Source organism: Anser cygnoides, chromosome 2 (genome assembly GCF_040182565.1).
Source record: "Anser cygnoides isolate HZ-2024a breed goose chromosome 2, Taihu_goose_T2T_genome, whole genome shotgun sequence".
Taxonomy (NCBI): domain Eukaryota; kingdom Metazoa; phylum Chordata; class Aves; order Anseriformes; family Anatidae; genus Anser; species Anser cygnoides.
The window spans coordinates 8,687,948-8,714,054 of NC_089874.1; the positions used below are offsets into that span (position 1 = coordinate 8,687,948).

At 43.2% G+C, this 26,107-nt stretch overlaps 1 protein-coding gene across 5 annotated transcripts in view; it reads left to right on the top strand.

Moving 5' to 3' along the window:
* Positions 1 to 26,107, top strand: part of DPP6 (dipeptidyl peptidase like 6) — a 553,890-nt gene that overhangs the window by 524,100 nt on the left and 3,683 nt on the right. For all 5 annotated transcript variants that reach the window (XM_048062457.2, XM_048062459.2, XM_048062455.2 and 2 more), the window contains exons 17-25: positions 12,614 to 12,661; positions 17,189 to 17,287; positions 19,692 to 19,761; positions 21,772 to 21,966; positions 22,649 to 22,703; positions 23,439 to 23,544; positions 24,031 to 24,089; positions 25,693 to 25,765; positions 25,865 to 25,938. In XM_048062457.2, coding sequence (XP_047918414.1) covers positions 12,614 to 12,661; positions 17,189 to 17,287; positions 19,692 to 19,761; positions 21,772 to 21,966; positions 22,649 to 22,703; positions 23,439 to 23,544; positions 24,031 to 24,089; positions 25,693 to 25,765; positions 25,865 to 25,938 — 779 coding nt within the window. The remainder of the gene's footprint in view (positions 1 to 12,613; positions 12,662 to 17,188; positions 17,288 to 19,691; positions 19,762 to 21,771; positions 21,967 to 22,648; positions 22,704 to 23,438; positions 23,545 to 24,030; positions 24,090 to 25,692; positions 25,766 to 25,864; positions 25,939 to 26,107) is intronic.

Below are 26,107 nucleotides of genomic sequence, written 5' to 3' on the forward strand. Positions count from 1 at the left end.
CACATCTCAAGCCAAGTATCATGACCCCCATTTCCTTCCTCATATTGCAAGACAGCACTCCAAGGAAAAGCACCGTTGGCTACTGGAACAGACCAGAAGTGGGTCTAGCTCCACAGCCTGTCTCCATCAGTGGAAGCTGCATAATTACCCTCTTCAGGATTTTTGCAATAATATACCCATCAGGGACATATCTGCCCAGCTCTTGCAATAAGAGGTTGGCTCATGCCTTGAGGCAGGAGAATAATGAACCTCTTTCTACATTTTTCTCAGTTCCTTCATTTAATCAGACCTTTTAACCTGTGCTGTGTGGGCCAGACCCACCATCCCTTGAAATCAATGGAAAACCTGGAAATGGGGATTTTTATAGTAGATGTGGACAAGCAGATGACAGGAGAGCCCTAAATCAACATAAGATGTCTACCATTCCACAGAGCAAGTTCAAAAGTTAAAGTTTCATTTACAAAACCTAGTTATATTGCTAATGCATTGCCTTACATATCACACAGAAATCTGGCGTATAATGGTCTCATCAATAATGTTCCTAGAAGCAGATTGATCTTAGTATTCATTATTCTCGTGTAAAGAAAAAAAAATAAAAAAATAATAAAAAAAATCTGCGCAATAATAATCAAAGTACATAGCATAGCTCTTCCTTGGATACTTTTGGCTGTTTATGGACTATAAAACAACTGAATATTTAGACAAATACATCTGCAAATGAAGTAGGTGGATTGCTTTCTTTGTTCCCTAAGAAAACTATCATTTTAATTGTAGAGTACTGTTGGATTCTTTAAGTCCTGTGTTGAATGTAAACACCTATGATTTCTATACTTTGAAAGAGCTTTTTATAATATTTGTTTTAATTTGATGGTCCATATCTATACCTGGAGAGTTCAAAGACGTGTTTGATAACAGTGGTCTGAAAAGTTAAGCTGCAAAATGCTAGTTAGGAGACACAGGTTTGTTCTTCTCTGCCATAAGCTCCTTTCAACTCAAAAAAGTATTGTAATTCAAACTTCCTAGAGATGTTGTGAAAATAAAATCCATTACTAACTGTGGTGCTCAGACGTGCAGTGACAATAAGGGCACAGAGGCTCCTGGAAGGATAAAATACCAGAGTGGTTTTGAAAGATTCAGTGAATCTTCAATCCCTTCACTGCAAAACAACCTTCATAGCAGCAACTCAGCTATTAGCATGCAGGAGAGCACTCCCGTAACAAAAACAGCATGTAAAATGATTAAATCATACCAGAGTGAAGAGCTAACAAGGCATGGTTGCACACAGTTGCTGTTAGCTCACAGCACCGTGCAACATTTCATCTCAATAGCAATTCAATAACCGGTCTGTAATTACATCACAGCCCTTAATAAGCACGGGCCCAATCCTCCCAGGTGCTGAGTGTTCTAAAATCCCACCAGCCACAGTGGGAGCTGGAGAAGCCTGGTGCAGCAGAGGAGCCCCTCGGCACACTGTGGTGTGGGACTCCTGCCAGACCAGGTCCCGTGCCACCACAATGTCACTCATTGCCTCTGGAGACTGGGCTGGCATTCAGTGGTCTCTTGAATTTTGATTTATAGAAGCTGCAAAGTAGTTACGAAAAAAAGTAATAACCCAATATGGGTTTAAAGCGTGGCATTATGTATTATATGTTTGTATAAAGCTCTGAGTGTTAGGAGTTGGAAGACCCAACACAGCCATGAGGAAGGCATGCAGGTGGAAGCAGGAATACCATCCTGTGGCTTTTTTGATGTTGAGGGTCCTTGGGTGTGTATGTGTGTGCAGTTTGCTCCTTGTAGTTGGTATGGAAGGACGGCCAGGAGGGCCAGCTGAACCTTGGGTGGATCAGGAACAGCATGGCTAGCTGGGCGAGGGAAGGGATTGTCCTGCTCTGCTCTGTGCTGGTGCAGCCTCACCTCAAGTACTGCGTGCAGTTTTGGGTGGCACAATATAAGAAGGACATAAAACTATTAGAGAGTGTCCAAAGGAGGGCAACAAAGATGGTGAAGGGTCTAGAGGGGAAGATGTGTGAGGAGCAGCTTAAGTCCCTGGGTTTGTTCAGCCCAGAGCAGAGCAGGCCGAGGGGAGGCCTCATGGCGGCCTGCAGCTCCCTCACGAGGGGAGCGGAGGGGCAGGCACTGAGCTCTGCTCTCTGGGGACAGCGACAGGACCCGAGGGAACGGCATGGAGCTGGGACAGGGGAGGGTCAGGCTGGGGGTTAGGGAAAGGTTCTGCACCCAGAGGTGGTCGGGCACTGGGACAGGCTGCCCAGGGCAGTGGTCATGGCACCGAGCTGCAGGAGTTCAAGGAGCGTGTGGACAACACCCTCAGACACAGGGTCTGCTTGTTTGTTTGTTTGCTTTTGGGTCGTCCTCTGGGGACCCAGATGTTGGACTCGATGATCCTTGGGGGTCCCTTCCAACTCAGACATTCTATGAATCTATAAGTCTATGACTGATCTTTTCGGAAGAATGTGAACAAAGAAAAAGAAATTGCCTGTCAAAAATACAGGGGGAGTGCTTAGTTAATGTTGTTTTATGGTAAAACACCTTGTTCTTTCTTTTGAGAGAAGAGCCAAAGTTCCTATTTAACCTCCCCAGGTAACCAACATTAAATGCACAGAAGGAAAATGCCTATATTTAATGCCCTCTGAAACTAAGTTATGTAGAAAGCCTGCTGCTTGGCAGTATTTGTGAAGCATGTGGGTTGACTGTCAACTAATAGTATCATAAAACTGCCCATCGTGGTAATGACAAAACATCTCTGAAGCACTTCTTGCTGAAATTCAAGTAAAAGCTTTCTAAGTGCAGTTGGTCCTGCTAAGAGGGCCAGCGCTTGGCATTTCAGGTGACCTTTGGCAAGGACTGTAATAAATGATGTCGTTGAGGTAGTCTAAAGAGACTTAATTAGATGCTGAAATAACTACTAGTGCTGAGACAGGAGTTTTATTAACTGAGTCAAAAGCCTATGGACAGAGAAGCACAGTAGGCACGTCCCGGTTTAAGCAGATACGGAAGGTTGATACTCAGATTTTACCAATGGGGTATGCACCAGCTGCCAGCACACTTCAGCACACCCATGCTCTGCAGACCCCAGCCAAGACTGAGAGCCAGTTTTAGATGCTTTCCTTACTGCAGGTGCAATAAGTGAGAGCTGCCAGGCTCTGGGGAAGGTGGTTTCTACCTGCAGTCCCGACCGATCATGCCTGTCTGTGCCCCTGCTTGCCTTGCTGGGAAGCACAATGACCCTTTATAAAGCACCCTGTAGTAATTTTCATCAGGACCATAACACTTTATGTCCACAAAGACTGGAAGACAAAGTCAGTGCTGCTGCTGAAAAAGGCACCCCCATCTTCTGTCCACCTTTGGGGCTTTTCCCACCGATCCACCACCAGTGCCTCAATCCGAGCTGGGTCCAGCATCTGATCTTAATGTAAATTTAATGTTAATTAAATATATGTACCTATGCATATTTTTTCTTCTGGGATCAGTTCTAGAAGCTGTTCTGCTCTTTTGCTGGATGGTTGGACAAGCGTTTATGATCATCCAAGGGAGTGGGATGGGATGCTGGAATGGGACCAAGTATCCAAGGAGGGTGGAAGCAGGCAACATTGGTTTAAATTATTTAGGGAACCACAGAGAAAGGATCTGGGAGTGTTTTGTGGCCATCAGATGAGTGCAGCTTGTTACTGCTGCACCCCAGAGTAGACTGCTATCTGTGGTCTCTATTATTCATGACCAAATTATGGTTTTCATCTGCTGGCCCAGAGTTACATCGTTTTCCAGCACACTAAATGTTGTGATATACATCAACGGAATGGTTTGCTACTTACTGCCTTACCTGCAGCTCACAGAGGGTCAGATTTTCTGGACCATTTGAGATGTCTTTGGCCTGATCTGGGGTGTATGGTAAGGGGTGGAGAGCTGTTGTTAGACACCCTGTGTTATGAAAGGCATGGTGGTGTCTTTCGGGGTAGAGCAGGACAGGCAGCTTCCAGGAGTGCGCTATCCCTGTGCTGCTCCACACCCCAGGCTTCCTGGCCAAAATATCTGAAAACTGGAGGTAAATCTGAAGTGTATCTGACTACCCTACAATGTGACAACAACCTCCAGGAGCTGGGCAGGACCCAGTGGCATGGGTGCGGGTTTCCCACCCCACCAAAGGAGCCCTGCAGCTGCGGCTGCAGCTGATGCTCACATTTTGTGTCATGGGATGACTGTTATCTGCTGTGACCAGGGCGGTTTCCCATACAGGGGTGATTACGATGACGCTTGGCTTTTTGTATACCCAGTAGCGGGAGGCTGTAATTAGTGCTTCGAGGCAAACTGTGACCTCTTGGAACTTTTCCTGAGGGTTATGAAGCTTAAATTAGTTTCTGCTGTTTGAAAGCATGCACAGACTTAATCTGAGGGTCCTATTTATATTATAATTACTATATAATTCACATTTGCATTCACTTGACTTCCTTTCTTACTTAACAGCTAAGGTTGGCTCTCGTATCTCAGTGCCTTTGTGTGTAGTTCAGGGGTCAGAAGTCCCAGGGGTGAAGCACGGCTGGGGATGTTCTCCCTCGCTCGCATGCCTGTACGACTTTCAAACAGCAGGCTGATAAGAAAAATCCCTTTTGCACAAGCAGAAGCTATCACAAGAGCTTTTTCTCCAGGAAAAGATAGGACATTATTAGTAGTCTGGAATTTAAAGAACTTCTTTTCTGTTGGCTGTTAACAACATAGTTATTAAAGGAGTCTGAGATTAATTAAATAAAATGGTGGCTTTTCTGGATGTTCCAGTCACATTGTCTTCCTTTTAGTAGACCATTCATTTATGCTATAAAATATTTTCCCATATTATTATGCATCCTTAATGCTGTGTAAAGTATAGAAATACCCATAAATAGTGACATAGAGTAAGTGAAAAGAAATATGCATGAATATTTAACAAAACAAAAAAAAATAACTAAAAACACCTGTAATTTCCACTGCATGAAAAAAAAAAAAAGGGGGGGATTGTGGAATGAAAGTGAAACTCCTATGACCTTTAAAATTATTTTATTCTGCAAAGCACTACTCGTTCCTCGCTTTTACCTGCTCTGATCCTGTTTAGATTTTGACTCTTGCTTGTAAATATGAGCTGTCTGGCATTGCCCAGAAGCAGGCGATCCATCATCTGCTTCCAGCCAGGGTTCCTGTCATTTGGTCACTCCATATGTACAAAATTTTATTTGAACTCCACTCGTAGGAGATAAATGACCATGACAACAGGCTTCCTCTCAAGCTTCATATAATGAAGCTTCACAAATCAGGCAGTGGCCTCCTGCATGCTGAGACTAGGGTGCATGTGCGTTATTTCCAGCTATATGAGCGACCTTGCTTGAACTCATTATTCTGTAGTGGATAGTACAGATGTTACCATCCCGCAAGATTTAAGGCTTCCTCCAAGGAAAACTGCTTCTTTCACCTTGTTTGCCAGCTGGACCAGCTGTACGGTTTATTGCAGGCTTTTGTTTTCTGTTTGCACGACACTTATTTAGTGCTTTATTAATGCAGTCAGTATATTAAAGATATATTAAAGCCTGAGAACTCATGAGACGAAAACAGCTTAATAACTAGGCAATGAGAAGAAATGTTATTTGTGTTTTCTTTTAAATAGCCAATATCAAGTGTCAATTATTACTTAACTAGCTAGGATATCATTATTTATTTGCAAGAAAATTTTACTTACAGGAAAGAATAAATTAAGGTTATCTAAATCAAATTATAATATATAAAAAATCCACAAATACAAAATCTGCAACGAGGCTTTACTCTGTCAGTGTTCATGGACTGTAAACAGTACTAAGAGAATATTTTTTCTCATGCTGTAATTGCAAGGAGATATGCTATTCCTTTGAATTTGTCAAGAGGTTTATTAGAGGAGCTGGGAGGATCGACAGGGACTGCAAGGTTCTTTCTGCCCTTCCACCACTCCACCATGGATGCAGCTTTGGGTGATCTAGTGAGGACATGGTTGCACAGTCTCTCCACCATGACAGCATTGCCATTTGTAATATTTTTTAATCACAGAACCACAGGATCATAGGAAAATTCAGGTTGGAAGGGACCTTAGGAGGTCTCTAGTCCAACCTCCTGCTCAAAGCAGTGTCAGAAAGGAGGTCAGACCAGGTTGCTCAGGGCTTTACCCAGTCTTGTCTTGGAAGGCTCCAAGGATGTAGAGCGCACAACCTTCCTGAGCATCCTGAGGTTTCCAAGGTAGGCAGGGAATACAGACAATGGTCCTCTACATGTGGTATTTCCTTTAGGATTAGCATATATTAATCCTATAAGAAAGTTAAGTATATTTAAAACACAGGGACAAAGGTTGAATCTTTGCTTTCATGTCTTATCAAAGCTTGGAGAAAGCCTGAATTCAAATTGAATGGAAGGAGGTTAAATTAATGAGGGATTCAATTAGAAAGTGCAGGAGATAGAAAAGAAATTGGAAAAAAAATGAAAAAGAAGAAAGTTCTGTATGGGGATTTCTCTGTTCAGATCCATTCTACCAGCTGAAGATCTGAACCAACATACTGGAACAAAACACCGTTGTCTTTGGGGAAGGCAGTGATCCCCATGTGAGCTGGAACATTTCCCTCCTGGTATTTACATCTTCAGGTACACACTCATACTATCATGTTTAGGAAATCTGCAAACAAATTCTCCTAACATTTTTACAGCTCCTCATTTTTACAGCAAATTCTCCTCTTCTTCATAGCTCATCAAGTTACTACAATGGATGAGTATATTGCAATGTTTCTTGAACTTTGTAGGTTTTCCAGGTTCCTACTTGGAACCATCCACATGTGTTGTTACTTTCTGTCTTTTGAAAAACTTGGCCAGAGCCTCACACAAGGAAGGAAATTCTTTCACTCATCCCCCTGGATGTGATGCCTCCTTGGATGATATTAATTAAGAGGGAGAGGATGAGGATTAGCTTGAGAACAGTAAGGGAAGGTTAAGGATTGGCTAAATGAAAAAAGGCAGTAGATTACGATGAAGAGAAATACAAGGCTAATTGGGGATCAGCAGCAGGGTTCATTAGGAGCTGGTCTTGGGAATGACCTTACTTAGATTTTTCCGTGACAGTCTGGGAACCCAAAGCTGGACTCAGCTAATGAAATTTGTGAAGGCCAGAAAGCTGATAAGCATCATCAGAAGGCAGAGAGAAACACTGGAGAAGCTGGCCATCTTGCAGGCCTAGAATGGGGAAATTAATAGCACAAAGAGCAAGATTAAGCATGCGGTGACCAAGGGCAAGAATTTGTCTTGTATGTTTGAAGCTCTGAAGAGCGGGTGGGTGTCTGGGCATGCAGTGCTCACCACTGGGTGTCTGCAAACCGCCTACCAGCTGTGGCCATGGAGAAGGAAAATGCGCTTTTGGCATGGATCAGGCAAGCAATTTTCTGTAGAACTGGGCAAGTGGCCATTTTGTTGTATAAGGACCAGTTAAGGCACCTTCTACAGCAGGGGATAGAGTCCCGGTCATTTGTGTTTAGGAAGGATGAACTGAGAGTGAAACGCTCTTGCAATAAAGGATAAGAGGAAAAGAGAATTTGTCTTACAAAAGGGAGCTAAAACAATCTCATTTACCTGGCTGGATGAGGGCTTTGGGGCGACGTGACTGTTCTGACCGCAGAGGGAACGCTCATGGTTAGTAGAAAACAGCTTTTTGGCACAAAACTGAAAAGGTGTAAATTGAAGTGATAGCCAGCAGAGTTTGAATTAAGAGGGCAGCTTCTCTTGGAAGAGTGAGGCACCAGTAGCAATTGCCTCGGGGAAAATATATTTAGAGGGCATTTATCAATATTTTTAAAACTCACTATTGCCTGAAGAAGCAAGGGGAAGTTTTCTCAGAGCTGGAGGTCCCGTGTCCTTCTGTCTTCCAATGACCACAGGAGGGACAGTGGGCTGGAGCTGTTTAGTGTCCTTCCAGCTTCCCACACCGCTATTTGCGAGTGCCTCAAAATCCCATGGAACAGACCCCGGTCCTGACCACACTTATTCACTCGAGCAATCTTTTGAAGAACTCATCAGAGCTATTTTGTGCAATGTAATTAACCTCTTGCTCACTTGCCCTCTAGACACAGCTAACTGAAGCCATCTCAGCGCAAGCAGCTTTATTTCTGCTCTATGCAAAGCAAGCATGAAATCTATTACCAGTAAGAGCTGGGGCAGACACGAGCGGTACCATCGAGGTGGCTTGTGCAGTTCTGCGTGTTGCCTGACAACTAGACAGTATTGATTATTTTACAAGACAAGTTACATTTGAGGAAGTAAAGATTAGATTAAAAAATTAAATGCCTTGGGGAGGGCGAATAGCAGCACAAATCTGTTTGATGTTTGTGTCAACAAGGTTGCCAAAGCAAACAGCACGAACATCTGTCTGTAGCGCAGACTGGAAAATATTGTAAATGGGAAAATATTTTAATTATAAGCAGTGGCTCACAGAACTCCCCATGTCTTTATTTATTAGGATGATATTATCACCCCAACATATGAACTTTATGCAGCACGTATAAATAATTCATGGATTAGCAAATAAAGAGATCTGGAATCTGTACACAGAGATGGCTGTTGCCAATTATCTCACTTGTGCAGAGCCAGACCCTCTCAGCTCCCATCGCTCGCAGCTGCTCTTTTAAATCATTCATCAGTGCTTAAGAGATACGCTGGTGGCACTGGCACAGAGTATTTGAATTTTCATTGTTTACACACTGTGAATTTAGCTTCTGGTCTGAAATTATCTGCCACATTGAAGCCTTTGAGAATATGAATGAAGAGAATAAGACAATTCCTCTTTTTTTCCCATTTTTTAACACATATAGTTGTGATTACTTTTTTTTTTTTTTCAGTTTTATATAACATTCTTTTCATAATGACTGCTTTCTTTGTGAAGTTGTAGCTGATGTAATTCCCTGTGTTGTTTAGTCCATGAAAATATCAGAAATATTTTGGGATACTCTCTCACAAGTGTTACAGAAATAATGTCTTGTGAATATTTTCTATATGACCTTCAGTTTTTATTCTGGAAATCTATGCCTTGCTACCTAGATATCTACGGAGCTGCTTATTCCTGATAATGTTTAAGCAGAACCTTCTTGAAAATAATAGTGAAAACTGTTTAAAAATTGATGCTTATCTGTGGGCAATGCTTTTTCTTGTAAAATTACGGAAGCACTGACTGTGTGCACTTTGGGAAAGCAGGTAGTACCTCCTTGATGATACATTTGCCCTTGTCACTACAGTGCTATGGCTTAATTTACTTCAGGCATGGATAATGAGAGTAACGTTTTTAAAGGCAAAGCCTTTATGATAGAGACAAATTTTTAGCTATACTAGTTGAAAACTGAAAATTCCCATGAGGAGACTTTTATGCAGCATTACTAACTCTGCATCTGTCCGGGGAGGTATAGAGTATATCTATACACATGGAAGCTTTCCCATCAACAGTTTTGGTCCTTTCTCTAAGGGTAAGAATAAAGCAGCAGTGCTAAGGTGGCTGTTGAGCTGCTGGAGCAGGTTGATGCAAAGCTGGAGCCAAGGTGGTGGAAACACCAACATGACATGGAGAGGGAGTACGGGGACAAAGCCCCAAGGGCACCGAGAAGCAAGGGGCAAAGAAATCCAAAGTAACCACCAAGTTACCAAGGGTGATAAAGGGGCACAAGTACTCATCAGAAGTAGCAGGATGAGGGAGCAGAAGCAGCAGGATGTGCCAGGGCTCAGGAGTCCCCATCAGGGCAGTTTGGAAGGGCTCAGGAGAGAGGAACGGCAGTGCAGGGGGTGGCCGCACACCACTTCTGTCAGCTCCGAGCCTCCCATCGACCAGACTAGGTTCCACTCTCGGATCTGCAAATGACAGTGGATGGCACTTACCAGATGGCATGTGTAATGGGACTGTCACACCGTTATAGGTTTTAAAAATAAAGTACGGGAGGCAGCTAATGAATATACACTTTCTAATTTCAAGAGTTCTGTTCTTTCCCTGTCAGGCTTTAGGCACTCAACATGCGTGTGTTGTAAGACTTTTGGTGTTTGAGCACCAAAAGGCACAGTATGGCAAGTAACTAGGATGGTTTAGTTTAAAAATTGGCATTGAAATTAGGAGTTTACATCAGTCCAAAAAAATAAAATTCTCAATGACCTTCAACCTGCTCACAAGGCTGAACTGACATAAACCTAATGATTACACTCTACATTTGTCTGTATCATTTTTCCTCATTTGTTGAAAAATAAAATCTCAGCAACTCTAAAGTCTACTTTTTCAAGGATATTTACGTATATTTAAAAATATTTTGATTTGATATTGATATTGTTTCAAAATGAATATCTTTGTGTGGGACCTCACTTTAAAATATTAATCTTAGGAGATGACAGTGAGGTAGTGAGAGACTAACTAAACACAATATACAATACATGAAGTTTTCTAAACTGCACATTGGCTTTTTTCTTTATTATTAGTTTCTCACAGTTTTCCCAGTGTTAACAAGAAAAAAAAAATAGAAAATAAAAGAATTATATCATTATATTTCTCTCTTTATCCCTCTCTTTTTATTAGGCATTTTTGTGTTAATTAAAGGACTGAAGTAGCTCTGATGAAGACATTTGGGAGGTTTCCTTTTATTTTCAGTGATGATTTTATCATGCCCATGATGAATTGTTTATTAAGTTTGTTGCATTTCCAGCAGACTGGTTTCTGGGACTGCAGGGAAAAAAGCAGGGCAGATTTATATATAAATATGGTCAACATATCAATGTATATCAGCAGTAGAATGGTAAATTCAGCTAAATCTTGGTGATTAAAGCACTCACAGTTTTTCTCTTTGATTTATACTGACTTGGCTGCAATTGTAAGAAGGTGATGTAAATACAAGAACCTGAAGAAAATTCTCAATGGCTAGAAACCAAAGTCAGGCCTGCCATGTTAGTCAGCTTAATAATAAATAAAACTTAATCTGCCTCTTTTCTATACAGGCAAAGTCTACATTAAACACTCGTGGCTGTATGCAGTGAGATGTGGTTTCTTGGTAGCCATTGACATAATTATACCGCCCTGAAGACTTCCTTGCTCTTGATAACTGATATCACTTACTGAGTGTGTGATGTGCTTGGCTGACTTTATTGTTGGATTTACACTGGACTGCGGGCACACACTCGGTTACAGCATTGCAGGAGGTTTTGGTCAGCCAGCTGTACCCAGATGCCTGGTGCATCGTGCCTGGTTTGTAGGCTGAAGGACCCAAGGGAGTTGGAATCCCAATGAGTATCAGTCCTCTTTAAACTGTCTTAATTTTGAAGCACAGAAAAGACCTTTTCTTTGTGATATTCAGCCCAGTCCAGCTGCAGGGTTCCCCAGACCACCAGACTGCCGGAGCCCCAAGAAAGTAGGGACCACCATTTGCAACAACCTTTCCTCTAGGAGCCTTTGTACAGCCAGCTCCAGATTCTGCCATCCCTCGTCACAAAGCCAGACTGACCCCAAAATGCAGATAGGAGGTACAAGAGGAGTCCTGCCACGAGGATGCGCAGTGGCAGATGTTCCAGCTGTTGGTGTCTGCTGGGCGTAGGGATGAGTTTCCCACCACGTGCCAGCCAGCCCCATACAGCCTTTGTATCATGTTTTTCGGAGGAAGGGAAGGAAAATCAGATAACCACTGTCTCTGAGGTTATCATCATAACCATTGAGGTGTGCCTTCCACCTTCCTGAGCAGTACAGACCCGTTGGAAACTATGAGCAGGTGTGGTAGTAACCTAACAGTAGTTGTGCAGGGTCAGACCAAAGCTCCTCTTGGCCCAGCATGTTGTCTTTATGAGCAATTGGCAGCTGACTGTTGAAAAAAAAAAAAAAAAAAAAAAAACAAAACCTGAGCAGCTACAAAATTAACCTAATCTCGGCTATCATCCCATTTGTCTAACAGTCAGCCACTTGATGACTTTCTGAACTGGAATTTGAATCCAGGCTACTGTGCTAAAGACTATAGCATCCTACAGCAGTCTGTGCTAAAGACTACAGCATCCTAAAATCTGTCGCATCCCATGACAATGAATTCTGTTGTTCATCCGTGTGCATTGCATAGTAATGATAATCCTCTTTTTATCATACTAACTGATTTCAGTACCCAAATGCTGCATTTTTCAGACAGCATATGTGGTCTTTTTCAGTGTAAGAGCCAAACTGGTGTTTAATTCATTAAAAAAAAAAATGCTTACAAAACGGCAACAGTTATCCGTGGCATATAAAATGTAAATGCTTTGTGCTGTGATGTTTGTGTGTCATTAGAATAATTTAAAAAGCAAGTGATTTAATTGTGTTTGTGCTAATTATAATGTTTACAAATTAGGGAAAGATGCATTTAGTGGTCCGTTGGGAAAGGGCTCTGAAACCTCACGTCTTCAAGTCTACAGCACTGTCATTTATTCATGGAATCTTTCTAATACCTGGGTGATTTGGTTTTTAGATTACTCTTGCATGGAAAGCAAATCTCGGGAGGCTTCAGCTGTGTGGAATTCAAAACCGGGTTCACGTGGGGATGTATGCACGTCAGTAGTTATTTAACTGCGCTGTTTTCTTCTTCTTTTCAAGGTCCCCGGGTTCCGATGGTGACTGTTCACAACACAACTGACACACAGAGTAAGAATGGGCTTGTGCTTTGTATTTTTCAGAGAAAAGTAGTGGGGCAGGACACTGAGGTGTAGCTGCTCTTTGGTAAATTTGCGTCGGGGGGAGCCTGGACTCTGCCTAAATGCAAGTCTTCTGCAAGTCAGAGGCAGCCAGACCCCAGTTTCAAGCTATGGGCTCTCCCAGGCTGCAGTTTAAATTGTCTATTTGGATTCCCGTGGATGTAGTTGTGTGTCTCTGAAATGCTGCTGTAGAAAAAGTTGTTCTTAAAATATTAGAACCACAACATCTTGCTGTTAGGCATACAAAGATGGTGATTTGTAGGTGTCATTTGTTATCAGCTTTCTCAAAAAATGTACAATCCAGGTCTCTCTCTTCTTTTTGTCAGTCTTTCACAATTTTTCTTTCATTTTCTCCTCAAAATTAAGAAATATTTAGTTTAATCTCTGATTTTGAAAAGTCACCCTGATATGAATTACCAGCCTGAGGGAAAGAATGAACAGGAGTGAGCCCCTCAACTTGCAGTACCCCTGACAGGTTTCTTCTCTGATCATGGGTGTTGTGGCACTTATTTGTTTGGAAATGCTTTTTATGCTCGTGATTCTCACCTATACAAGCGTGAAGATGGATTTATTCCAAATACAGGTTTCTACCCCAAAATCTTTGTACAGCCTTTGCCAGACTGTCTTGGACTCCCTGCAAAACCCAGAGAGCCACGAGGGTGCTGGGGTTCCTCCTTCATGCCTGTAGCAATACAAATTAGTCAGAAAGGTTTTTACCTTTTTACCATTTTTACCCAAAATCAGCATAACAGGGACACCCAGATAGACAGGTCTCTCGTGACCTTCAGAGACTTCATAGGAGGAGGTGGGACTGAATCTCACCTGAAACCACCATTTGTCTGCCCCTGTCATTTCAGTAGGAAACTCTTTCCTGTCATTTTAACGTAACATTTAGCCCAGCATTAACCTGCAATTAGGGCTTGCAGGCACTGCTGTAATGGAAATAATAAGCAACAGCTTTATTCTAGCTGCTCAGTACGTAGCCGTATCTGTTTATCAGGTATAAGTTTAGCTTAGCTGGATTTACAGCAACGCCCTGCTGCTGTATCTGCACAGGAGCAGAGCAAGCCAGGGAATTTCACTCCCAAATAAATGTTTTCTGTGAAATGCTGAGCTGATTCATTCCCCACTGAAGGTGGGAAGCATCAAAAAAAGACTCCTGTGACACCAGAACATGTAAGAAGAAAAGCATGAGATCCACCCTGCTTTACACAGTTTCTGTGCATCATGTTAGTGCTTGATTTCTCAATTCCTGTTGGCAACATCCATTTCAAGCCCTTACCCCACCCAGTAAAGTTTGGCTTGTAAACAGGATGTATAGAATCCAATCCCAAATTCTGACTGATTTTTTAAAATCAGTTTTAAAATCAGATTTGCAGCATACATGTATTCTTACTGTTAAAATAGAAATGCTCAGTAGTGTTCCACGTAGTGTCAACAGCATCTGACACAGTTTTGCACATTTAACTTTAATTTGTTCAAATTAAAGTGTTCCTTTGCAGAGAAACACATGCACAAAAATTAGCAGCGTCCTGGAACGAGTCAAGTTAAAGCAGTATGCTGCTGGACTGTCCTGCGGGGGAGGCAACAGGCATCTCTGCTGCTGAAGCAAAGCAGCACAGGACGGTGGCTTAGACTGTCTGCCATCACCTTCTTTCTTAGGTGACTGGGATTGATTTCCTTGTGCCTCAGTTTCCCCTCTGGTCTGCAATTTAAGGGTCAAAGTGCCACAAAAGAGCTGAGTGTGGAGCCAGGTTTGTTTGTGTTATTGCAGCTGGTGGGAGTGGGGCAGGGGACAGCTCAAAGTGCCCCTGTACCCAGAGCCCCCCAGGGGAAAGCACCAGAACAGAGGCAGAGCCAAGTGTGAAGGGATTATTATTATTTTCACAGTTTTAGTCCCTTCTGAAACTACTTCTGCTATAAATAGCATAAATTGGCATGTGCAGTTGTTCTAGTCAACAAAAATACAAAAATTGCTTTTTTAAGTAACACTGAAAGCAAATTGCAAACTCCTAATGTTTTAATCTCTACACGGGTGGCTGCTCATATCTCAGTCTCTGTACAGGGACATAGCAGCAGGATTTCTGAGCTCTGTCTTGCAACCATGCAAGCTCCTTGCTAATGACTGACTCACTACCTCTGACGCAACCTTCGTGCCTTGTGGGCCATTCAGAAGTCATTCATCCAATACTGTTTGGCCATCATTAATTTTTTCTTACATTTTTTTTTTTCTGTCTGCCTGAGGATGCAGACGATTATTTTCAAGATAGGGGGACCTTCCAAGTAAGCTTCTTTATCGTAAAGTAGACTTTCTAGTTTGTTGCTGCTGTACAAACGGCCCCACCAAGATCAGTGGGACTGAAAGGCTGACTAATGCCATAGCCATCATTCCTGAGTCTGGGTTCTTACAGGAGCTGATTTCATCCGTGCAAGTCCAAAACATGCAGTCCCTCCTGCTGCCATGTCTTCCTCCTCTCCACTCATTTTTGTCTTTCTGTTCTTTTCCCCTTAAACACAATAATTTTACAATAGATATGGAGTTGCCTGGCTGTAACAGCACGTAGAAGACAGTGCTCTCATGAACTTTGTCACAGGCTTCTGTATAGCTTTACAAATGGGTGAAAAAAGGGTGGATACTGTAAAAAACAAAAAGAGAATAAAAGCCTGGAAAAGGTAACATAAGGCATACTGAGACTAGTTTTATTTTGACAGATGTGTGGTATTTATTACGTAGAGAGCTCAGTCTAGTCATGCACAGAACGCAACCCCTGCTGAAATTCATGATTTGCTGAATATTATTAGCATTTCTCTTGCTTCCTTTCTTTTTCACCTCATTCTTTTGCTTTTGAATAAAGGGCAACTGACAGTTGCATGTTACTGGATTTGCTTATTTAATGTGAGCCCATTACCCTATACAGGGAGTTTGCCTCTGCATTCTGCAATAATCTGATAATAGTGAGTTGCACTGAATATTATAGTGTGCTTACATTTAATTAAGCAATGACCATTTGTACTCCGCAGACTCAAGCTCCCTGTGGTCCTCAAGCAGAAAAGAAAGTCCTTTAGGAGATACGCCAATCTTTTATTTCCTCCACAGTATTCCTGGCTTTCTGAGGATGCAATTATATGAACAAATAAAACGGCTTGACTAAATTCCCATACGTGGCAGGCCCCTTTCTGCTGATAAAGCTACTTGTGTGTGCCGTAATTAAATGAGAATCTTAATATTTAACTAAACGTAATAGGCTGTTGCTCTGGCACTTTTGTGGGGGTTGTGATTTCAATAGGGATGAGCCAGGCTTTTCAGAAGCAGGGTGAATAGGCAGGGAACCGATTGACTCTTGCTGAAAGACGTGGAAAACGTGCTAATGGGAAGGGCAGGTTTTTGTGGTGTGCCTGCCTTTTCAGCAGAGATGGGCAATGAGAGCATGTTTATCAGGTACCCTGGGTATTATTGGAAGAGTTAGGATTACACATCTATTTGTTGGTATGTTTCTAAGGGGAAGTTATGGTCAATGAAACACATAATTTGGTGTGAAGCCCTCCTTGGGTTCACACTGCAGAAACGATGCTTTGGACCCCCCTGGTTCAAACCCAGCCTGATGCCATGGGGCACAGCCCTGCAAGAGGCTCCCAGGACCATGATCCAAAGCCAGGATCATCCCATGCCTGAATCCCTCTCCATGGGGCCCAGAGCCTCACCTTCACCAGGAGATACTTCCCACCACCTAGGACTTACAGCCTGAAATGTCTCCGCAAGGTGGGCCCTTTCCTTACCAACTGGGAAGGACTTGTTCTGTCTGTTGCTGGAGGTGGCTGCTATAGCTAGAAGATGCTCAGAGGCTGCAGCATGTGGCCAAGGTGTGGGTCGTAATGGTTAAGTCTTGGGAAGAAGGAAGGAACTCTTTACTTCAGTCCCAGAGAGTCCTTGGATAAGAGACACAAGCAAAAAAACAATTGTTGAAACAGCCTGAAAAAAAAGACTGCTCCCAAACCCTACATTGCAGCATTTTATAGTCTCTCTCCCCTCATCTCTGCCTATGGATTTCCTTCCCATGGACTTGCTCATGCATAGCACCACAACCCTGTCCTGAAGCACTCTAAAGTCTCCTCCCTTTCCCTATTTATTGTGTGTATCTTGGCCACAGACTCAAGTACCTCTACCTTTGACCTCTAGATTTACATGGCAGGTAGACGTCTGTCTGTAACCCTGGCTCAACACAGATGGTCACATTCCCATCTGTTGTAAATCCATTTAATGCCACTGATTTCAGGGAATACAGCTCTTTTTCATTCCAGAATCTGGAACAGATTTCAAAGATTTTGCTAAATTAGATGTTTGTGAGGAGGATATAGCTAGAAGGAAATTTTTGATTAGGAAACTTGTGTTACAATTATTAAGGTGGCTATAAAATGCTAACATGCATTCTCACAAACAGTGCCAGAAGTTTTTGTGATCTTGTCCTTCTTCTTTCAGAAATTTTTGAGCTGGAGGTAAATGAAAATGTGCAGCTGACAGTAAATGACAGGCAAATGCCTAAAGTAGAATACATGGAAATCAAGATAGATGATTACAGTAAGTAGCATTTTTCCTCTTTCTTATTTTTTTTCTTTTTCTTTTTAACTACTATTGCTGTGAAATGATACAGTCATCTTGCCCAGACTGGCAGGAGGAAAAATTACTTTGGCTCTCAATAAACTCACACGGTTTGCAAAGCACTCTCTTAGGAGGTGCTACATAAGGAAGTTATTACTGAGACAGGATTTGATGAGAATGCAGCTGAAGAAAGGCAAAATAATAGGGTTGGGTGGGTTTTTTTTTTTTTTCCTTTTCTTTGAAAGTTTTCTTTATAGAGGAAAATCCACTCTGGGAAATGACACGGTGTGGTGCCCCCATTGTTCAGGGCATTCGCCTTAGCTGGACTGGTTTATTATTTAAGATGGGTGTGAAGTGGAATTACTGTATGTGCTTGCTGGCTACAGCTGTGACTGCCTTTCAGTATACAATACTGAACTGCAGTGAATGAACATGACTGCCTGTCGAAGTCATTCAGGAGTCTTTGAGAAAGCTATATCATTTGATAGGGTTGGAAAAAAAAAAAACAGCTTTACAACAAAAGCCAAGAGAGATTTCATCTGGAGTAGAGAAGGCAGAAACCCGGAGCAGTTTATATCAGCAGCTGGTGCATTGTTTGTTCCATTTGTATAACTATTCCCCGTGTATCTGTATGCCAAAGAGGACAGAGGGAAAGAAAACCTAGTGGCAAACAGACAAAGCATAAGCATTTTCTGCCTGTAACTGCACCTAAAACAACCTAAAAATCATCTACTCTTTCTGTAAGCAGATATCCTACATGGAAAATCCACATATTCAAGGTTGTGCAATGGCTCCCCAAAATCTCAGTTTGTGTGGCTGGTGGTAATTCTAAAAACAAACAGCTAAGGAACCCGGGTTCAGATGCCCCATAATATTTCCCACGCCAAAAAGCAGCACACCTCTCAGACAGGGCACAGCGAAAGCAAGGCAGTGAGGCGTGACTGATGGTCACAATATTAATTTCGACCATTACCAGGATAAAAGAGTGGAGCAAAGGCTCAGAAAGGCTGAGTTACCATTTGAAAAAAGATAATAATGGCTCCAAAAATGTTCTACTTGCCACATTGGCATTAGGAACACAAACCCAGTGCATAAAATAACGAGAGCAGACGCGCTTCCAGGCTTTATGGGCAGGAGAAGGAGATGGAGGAGCCTGTTGAAAGGCGATGCCTATCCCATCCGTGAGCCGACTCGTAGTGATAGTGGCAGCTGACTCCGACTGATGTTAAACAAATGACTCCGACTGATGCTAAATTTCTTACCTGCAGGTATCATTGAAGCTGGATTCTGCTCATTTAACCAAATATGCATGCATGTGTAATAAATACCAGCAGGCTGTAGCAGCATGGCTGCTCTTGTGTCCGCCCTGTGTCTTCACAGCCATGGGCTGATCAGCCTTGGGAACGCTGCCTGTGATGCTTATTTATATTTAAAGTCAAGCGATGGCCTTTTTGGCTGTCCCTGGGCCATTGATCCAATTTGCAGCCCATTAGCATTCAGATGGAATAACTAATTAGTCAGAGTGTCAGACAATGATTGCAAAGCAAACCACTTAAACCACACGGCTAATCTGTGTATTAATCTATTGAAAATGCTCCTAATACCTATTTAATTGCTGGGCCTTTGCTAATCTGGATTGTAGTTAACATTTTAAAAATAAATGTGCTCTCATTAATGTGGAAGGCATTCGTAAGGGAGCGTGTTCATCTGTCGATACGAGGCCCTCAAAAGCAGTTAAAGGAAGCTTTGGTGAGTGCCACCATGCCACACGGACCTCGGGCATCTCCCACTAACGTTGGTTGGTTCAGTACCAGCCCAGCTATCCGGGCTCCAGTACCTTTACCTCCTGTTTCATAGCCTAGTTAAGCCTCCTAAAAACTAGGATTAAAATACGTTTCCTTACCTGTCTTCACACAACAACAGAAAATAAAAATAAAATCCTATTCTTTCCCCCACCCACCACACTTAATTGGATCTTAAACTATCATCTTCCTTGCCTATTTTCCCCCTCCTCTGCTGCCCTGAAATATTGATTTCTGGCTGTGTCACTCATCCAGCTGCCAAAAAGGAAAATTATAGCTATTGCCAGATGTTAATTGAATGCTGTAAAAGTGATGCATGACTGAGCAGCACACTCTCTACTCTCGATTTACATTTCTTGTCACCTCGGCTACTATAATATGAGTCTTTTCATTGACAACATCTGTTCTCTGAAGGTGTTATTTACCAGTGCATCTGATGAAATGCTGTTTTGTTCCTGTTCATAAGCAGCCAAAACACCAGAAATATGTATTATCGTTATGTCAGCTTTCCTACACTTAAAGGCATGCTGTCATTTGTTGTTGTTTTTTTGTTTTTGTTTTTTGTTTTTGTTTTTGCCTAGAATTGCCAATGCAGATCCTAAAGCCAGCAACCTTTTCAGACACAGCGCACTATCCCTTGCTTTTGGTTGTGTAAGTTTTTGCTCTTCTTTTGTTTCTGTTCACATTATTAGGGCAGTGTGGAAGCTTCAAACATGACCAGAGCCTTTTAAGATATGTTTTGTACAGTGAGTGTGAGCCTGTTTAGCACCTTAGTCCATCACATTGGTCCCTACCCAACATCTCACATCAGAGATGGGCAAAGTTAGATACAGGATCCTTCTCTCCTGTGTTTGGGCCAAGTGTTTCTGTTCCCTGGAGGGTGCCCTAATAAAATCCTACAGAGCACATTGTAGGATTTCATGCAGCTGTTGCGCATACACTCACAATTCAACTATTTTGGTGTCAGAAATGGGAGGGGGAGGAATAAAAGAATAAAACCATCGACCTTCTGTCCTGGTGCACAGGCACTAAGCTGGTTAGGTGGATGCACCTAGCTCTGTGCTGCTGAGCAGCCAGTTCAGTGCAAGGCTGCAGCACCTTCTTCGAGAAGGGTTGGGAGTGCTCGACCTGGGCCAGCAGGAGATCCAGCACCAGGGATCTGATCCAGGAGCAGCTCTGCCCTGATTCCTTCTCTCCATATTTAACAAAAGGATTTCAGTAAACAGCTCCAGCTTTTCCCCATCCACAGCGGGAGCTAGGTCTCCCAGGACACAAGGAGGAGCATCCTGCTTTCCTCCCTGGTGCCTTTGAAGATCTCCGCGATTTTAGCATTTATATTAGGCAGGTAGGATTTCCTCCTGGTGATTATAGCAGATGGGTACCTCTTTATGCAACATTTAGCAATAATACTATGCAGAACTGAGGTTTTTATGGCAATTTGGAAAGAAACCCCGTGTGGCAATTGACTGACCTTGGAGGAACTTCCCTGGCCCGCTGCATCCCACCGCATCTCTCGCTCCCTGCCAGGGGACACCTGGCAGCAGAGAAGCCCCACGTGGGAGGGAAAACGTCGGATGAACGCCTGAACAGCACCCTGAGCTTCCCTCGATGAAGGACAAAACCACCGCAATAAGCACATCGTTACATCACAGAATTACTGCAGAGAAAATGTACTTCATTATACAAGTGCTTGAGGAAGATTGGTACTCATCAAGCTAACAGCACTTGATTAGGCTGCCTCTGAAGCTGGATGCGCACGGGTCTCGCCTGAATAAATGCAAATTACTGAAGTCACATGCACATTAAAAACCTGCAATGGCTTGTCTGATGTCCCCAAGAACCCCCCAAAAAGGACAAGAAGTGTGTGGGAGCACCAACAGCTCTACAGTAATCGCAGTCCTAAGATATAACTTCTCATCATTGTCATCTCTTTTTTTTTCTGAGCTCTCTGGCTAAAGTGGGGTCGATATCTCTTGAAGCAATTCCCTTGTGCAGGATCAGGCTCTGAGCAGAAGGGTGAGGAGGGAGTCTTGCCCACATATTCCCCTTACCCACCAATCTGGGGGCAACCTGAGCATTTTTTACCACTTGTAGAAGTGCTCTTACCCTCTGCACTTGCCTCCATAAGAGGACAGACATGAGTGACAGCCCCATCTACAGCCACTCTCGAGAAGCCCACAGGAGAGGGAAGGGCTGGGCTAGGTGCATGGGGGTGGTAAATGAAACCCGAACACTTACCAATGAAGGAAAGAATTGATGTCTGCAGGCTTCATCCAACACATTTTGGCAGTGCCCCAAGCCAGGCTGCTCACAGCAAACCCCCCCACCAGAAACACCCCATCATTGGGAATGGTAGAGAAATACCTAAACCAGAGCTGTAAACAGGGAAAACTCCAGAGCATCGCTGCCCTGGATCACTCGCGGGAGTCTTGCCCAGTTAGTGGTGTACTTGTTCGGTGTGTTCGAAGCTCAGAAACCTCCCCCCGCGGCCTCCAGCCCAGCCTCGAGCCTCAGCCCACCCCACCAGCCCCCCGCACCTCGCTGTCGCAGAGGCTGCTCTCCCCTTCCCGAACCCTGCACTGCCCGACCCCGCGAGCCCACGGGAAGAGCTTTTGCTCCTCGGAGCTCTGCCCCTTTGCTTGATGCCTGTCTGTGTTTCAGGGACGGGACGCCTGGCAGCCAGATCGTGACGGAGAGGTTCGAGGTGACGTGGGAGAGCGTGATGGTCAGCTCGCACAACGCCATCGTGCTCAAGTTCGACGGCCGTGGGAGTGGCTTCCAAGGCACTAAGCTCTTGCACGAGGTTAAGAGGAGGCTGGGCCTTTTGGAAGAGAAGGACCAGCTGGAAGCTGTCCGGTGAATGACGCTGCTCTTGAAGAACTTAATTCATAGCTAGCAATTAACCCAAGGCTCCCATTAGTCCTGCTTCCATCGGTGACCAAGCGATGGCACGTGGGAGAGGGAGCCCATGCCAGCAGCACAGACGGGGGAGAACAACCCTTAAAGAGCTAAGTTAGAGCACACCAATCTGCATCACGTGCTCAAAGCCCATTTATTTTTAGCTCTGTACAGTCATAAGTAAGCTGGAATATCAGCTCCTGGATTAATTTTTTTCTGGGCTGCCAGTTGTAAAAAAAATAATCTTTAAACCTTCACATTTTTCATAACATTAAAAAAAAAATACTGCAAAACCCTAAACGGTGAGTCCCGTCATATTTTTAGATATACTCTGAGCATAATCACGCTAAGAACACTACCAGCGTAGTGTAACAGCAGCAGTTTTATTACGGCTTTCAGCAGTAGGGCAGGTTATTTGTTGCCATTGCTTGGTCAACTCCAGCACAACAGGTCATAAGATTAAATCGAACCGAGGCTCACGTGGGAGCAGCGTGCAGCAGCAGGAATTTACACTGTCTGCACCATTTTTTTTCCGAGGCCACCCCAAGTTCAAGCCAATAAAAATCTTTAAATCACTACTTTTGCTGTATCTAAGGGAAAACTGTTTTTAATTCGTAGTTTCTCATCTCTTATATTCTAGGACAATGCTGAAGGAGCATTATATTGACAAAATGCGAGTTGGCGTGTTTGGGAAGGTAACATTTTCCTGTTGTTCCTCTGCGCTCTTTGGGCTGGCTGATGTGGTTAAGCAGCCGAGCTAAATCCTGATTTATTGAACATGTCAGCGGTGACTTTTTGTTATTATTATTTATTTTTGAGATAGACTGCTTCTTGCCCAGAGATGCTGCTGATGAAAGCTGTCATTTTATCAATGTATTCATCAATTTTATTTTTTTTTAATTAACTTCTAAGTGCAGAAAACAACTATTTGCCAGGAAAGCACTGTCAAATAATTAATTATTTTTTTCCCCTTGCAAACTTTCATTTCATTTTCATCTTGTCCCTTAAGGCCTATGGGAGTGTGGGCAGATCTAGCTTGTGTTGTACAAATGTACAACAACAATATTGATTTCTGAGGCTGATTCACACCCCAGAGTGTGCCCGGCTGGGAAACAGCAATTGCAAAGTACACAGGATTTGAAATGAGAGTGGGACCGTGAGTAGAAATTGTTTATTGTGGGAGATACAGGCTTAGAGTGGGTGATGAGAGCTGCACGTACAGCGGCATCTCTGCGGGGAATTGTTAACAGACTGATGGCAGACGCCTAAATTGTGATGTCCATTTTAAATAATGAAAAGCTGAGATGATATTTTGGAGAGGTAATACATCTGAGCAGACCTATGGTCAGAAAGTGGGTTGAAAAGAAGCATGCAGCCCACCTGACTTCAGACTCCTGACTGCTGATGTCCCTGCCCTGTTTGTGTTCCAGGACTACGGCGGCTACCTGAGCGCTTACATGCTTCCAGCTGGGGAAGAGAACCAAGTCTTTGCCTGCGGAGCTGCTCTTTCCCCACTGACAGACTTCAAATTATATGGTAAGCACCATCCCAGAGCCCTTCTCTGACCGCAGATGGTGTGCCCACTCTACCTTGACCAGTTACCTTCTCTTTCTTTCCCAAGATCCTGCCTGGTTATTGCACTGTGTGTCTCCTTAGGACTAGCCGTAAAGCTATAAACCCTTTTAACTCTCCAACCACTGTCACCAACCTCTACCCATGCCTTGAACTCTCTCCTCCTTGCCTCACCCATCCATTTGTGGGAGCTCCTCCTTGCCATCCATGGGAGCTCCCCACCCACCACCCTGTGCTTTCTCTACCCATTAACTCCCCATGCACACAGTGCTCCTTCTCCCAGGGACACCTATTCCTCCTGCACTTTTAGAGCTTTTAGAAATATGTCCTATGTCATTAAATCTATGCCATAAATTAAATGCTTTATTAGCATCTGCAGTGTTTGACTCAGAAGCACCAGTGTCCTGGTGCACCAGTGACTGACAGGTGTTTTCTTTATTTCTTTTCTAGCTTCAGCGTTTTCTGAAAGATACTTGGGCTTGCACGGGATTGATAACAGAGCATATGAGGTAAATGCATGGACAATACATTTCCCTGAGAAAATGTGAACGGGATTTTAACTCTTCCTCCATGTGTTCTGTTCTGTGAAGGGAGCACGGATGCGCAATGGACTCCCTAGTAAAACTCACTTTATTTAAAAGGCAGAGAGGTATCATTAAGCCCCATTGCTGATTTTGTTGTCTTGCTTGTAATAATGGATACAATTTTTTATTGATTAACCTTCATGTCCACCTCTCTCAATTGGGTAAATATAGATATTCCAGTCTTACTGACTGAAAGAACTGAGCCTGAGTAACTCAGATGTGCCCAAGTGGCCACAATGTCACAACCTCCATTCAAGTTCATCCCAATGGTTTTGACAATTTGATTCCTGCTGAAGTGTAATTTTAGACCCATTTCCTTAAGGAGAAGTCACAGAGCCTCCTGTGTCCCTGAAGTGGAGGCTTTTTGCTGGTTATCCAGATCCTGAATTCATTGTCTCACACTTTGCACTGATGATCTCCAGAACATGGTAAATTCTTTTTTGTCCTTCTAGAAATTTGAAGGCAGGTCAGGAGCAGTGAAAACAAGTGAAAACATTCCAGAAATGGGAACTTTGAATTGCCACTTGCTCTTTGTGCATCGAGAAGTTGGCCTTAGCTAATAGTGGTATTTTGGGTTGACTTGAGATTAGCTGCTAGGAACATCACCTGAGTATTTCGCAGAGCAGTGCAGCGCCCCAGACATGGCCCCTAACTGATTCACCTCTTCTGCATGCTGCAATTGGACCATGAATTGCTTAGGGAGCAAGAACTGCTCCTATCCTGTGGGCCTGACATGAACTTTTTGAAGGCCACATAAGTCCAGACCTGATGTAGACTCCAGGAAGCCAGTATTGTCCTGTGGCAGGATACTACCGGGGGAGCAGAAAGCAAGGAGCCATATGAGGGGAGAACAGAGCACAAGATATGGTCATACACAGTCAAAAAACTTAAATATCATGCACAGCAATCAGAGGATGAGAGAACCCATTAATTAAGTCTAAGGGTATCAGGAAGACCAGAGTCTGCCCTTGAAAAATTTGCAAACACTTGCTAAGTCCATACAGAGTGTAGTATTTGCAGTCACTCAGATTTGTATTTCTCCTGTACAATTGAGAGTTGGTTGGGGGCAAAACTGTTCTCAGCAGTGGACACTTGAGTTTAGCGTCAGATCCTTCCTTGGTCTGTCTAAGCTCATCAAGGCTATCTTTCAAACCATACCAAAGTCACTGCAGCTCGCTGACGAACTCTTAGGCACATGCACTTGGGCATCCTTTTTGTCAGTGCTTCGTATTCACTGGAAATTCACTTTGACTCTTTCCACGTGTTCTGCTTTTGGTGAACATTAAAGCTTCAGAACAGATGAGGGTCTCTGACCTCTTCCTGCTGCTGTTGCTGAGCCTGGAAGGAGCAGTGGGGGTCTATTTTACTTCTAGAACGATTCTTCAAGTGGCCGAGATGTGCTGTGCTGGTGCCTGCTTGTTATCCTTGTGATTGAGTATCAAATGGAATTAAGTGCTTCTATTCCTCCCATATAAATTGCTAATTTATTGCAAGAGTTTTAATCTTATTGCAACCTTTACCTTCACAGATCACCAAATTAGCACACAGAGTCTCATTACTGAAGGAACAGACATTTTTGATCATTCACGCTACTGCTGATGGTAAGTTAGCCTATCATTTGCACTCATTATATATTTGGGATGGCTTTGATTTTTCTTAATTAAATTTGCCTCTTTAATGATTCTAATCTGTTTTTACAGAAAAAATCCATTTTCAGCATACTGCGGACCTTATCACACACCTAATTAGGGCAAAGGCTAATTACAGCTTGCAGGTACAGTATATGTTTCCTTTTTTCATATTTGAACAGTTATTTCCCCATCTGAACTCAAACTGCTGTTATGAAGCAAGCTTTGAAAATCCACTTGCAAATACAGACTGCCAGTAGAAATAGATTCAGTATGTAATGTGTTCCGATGGATTCGTGTGCTTACTTGATACAA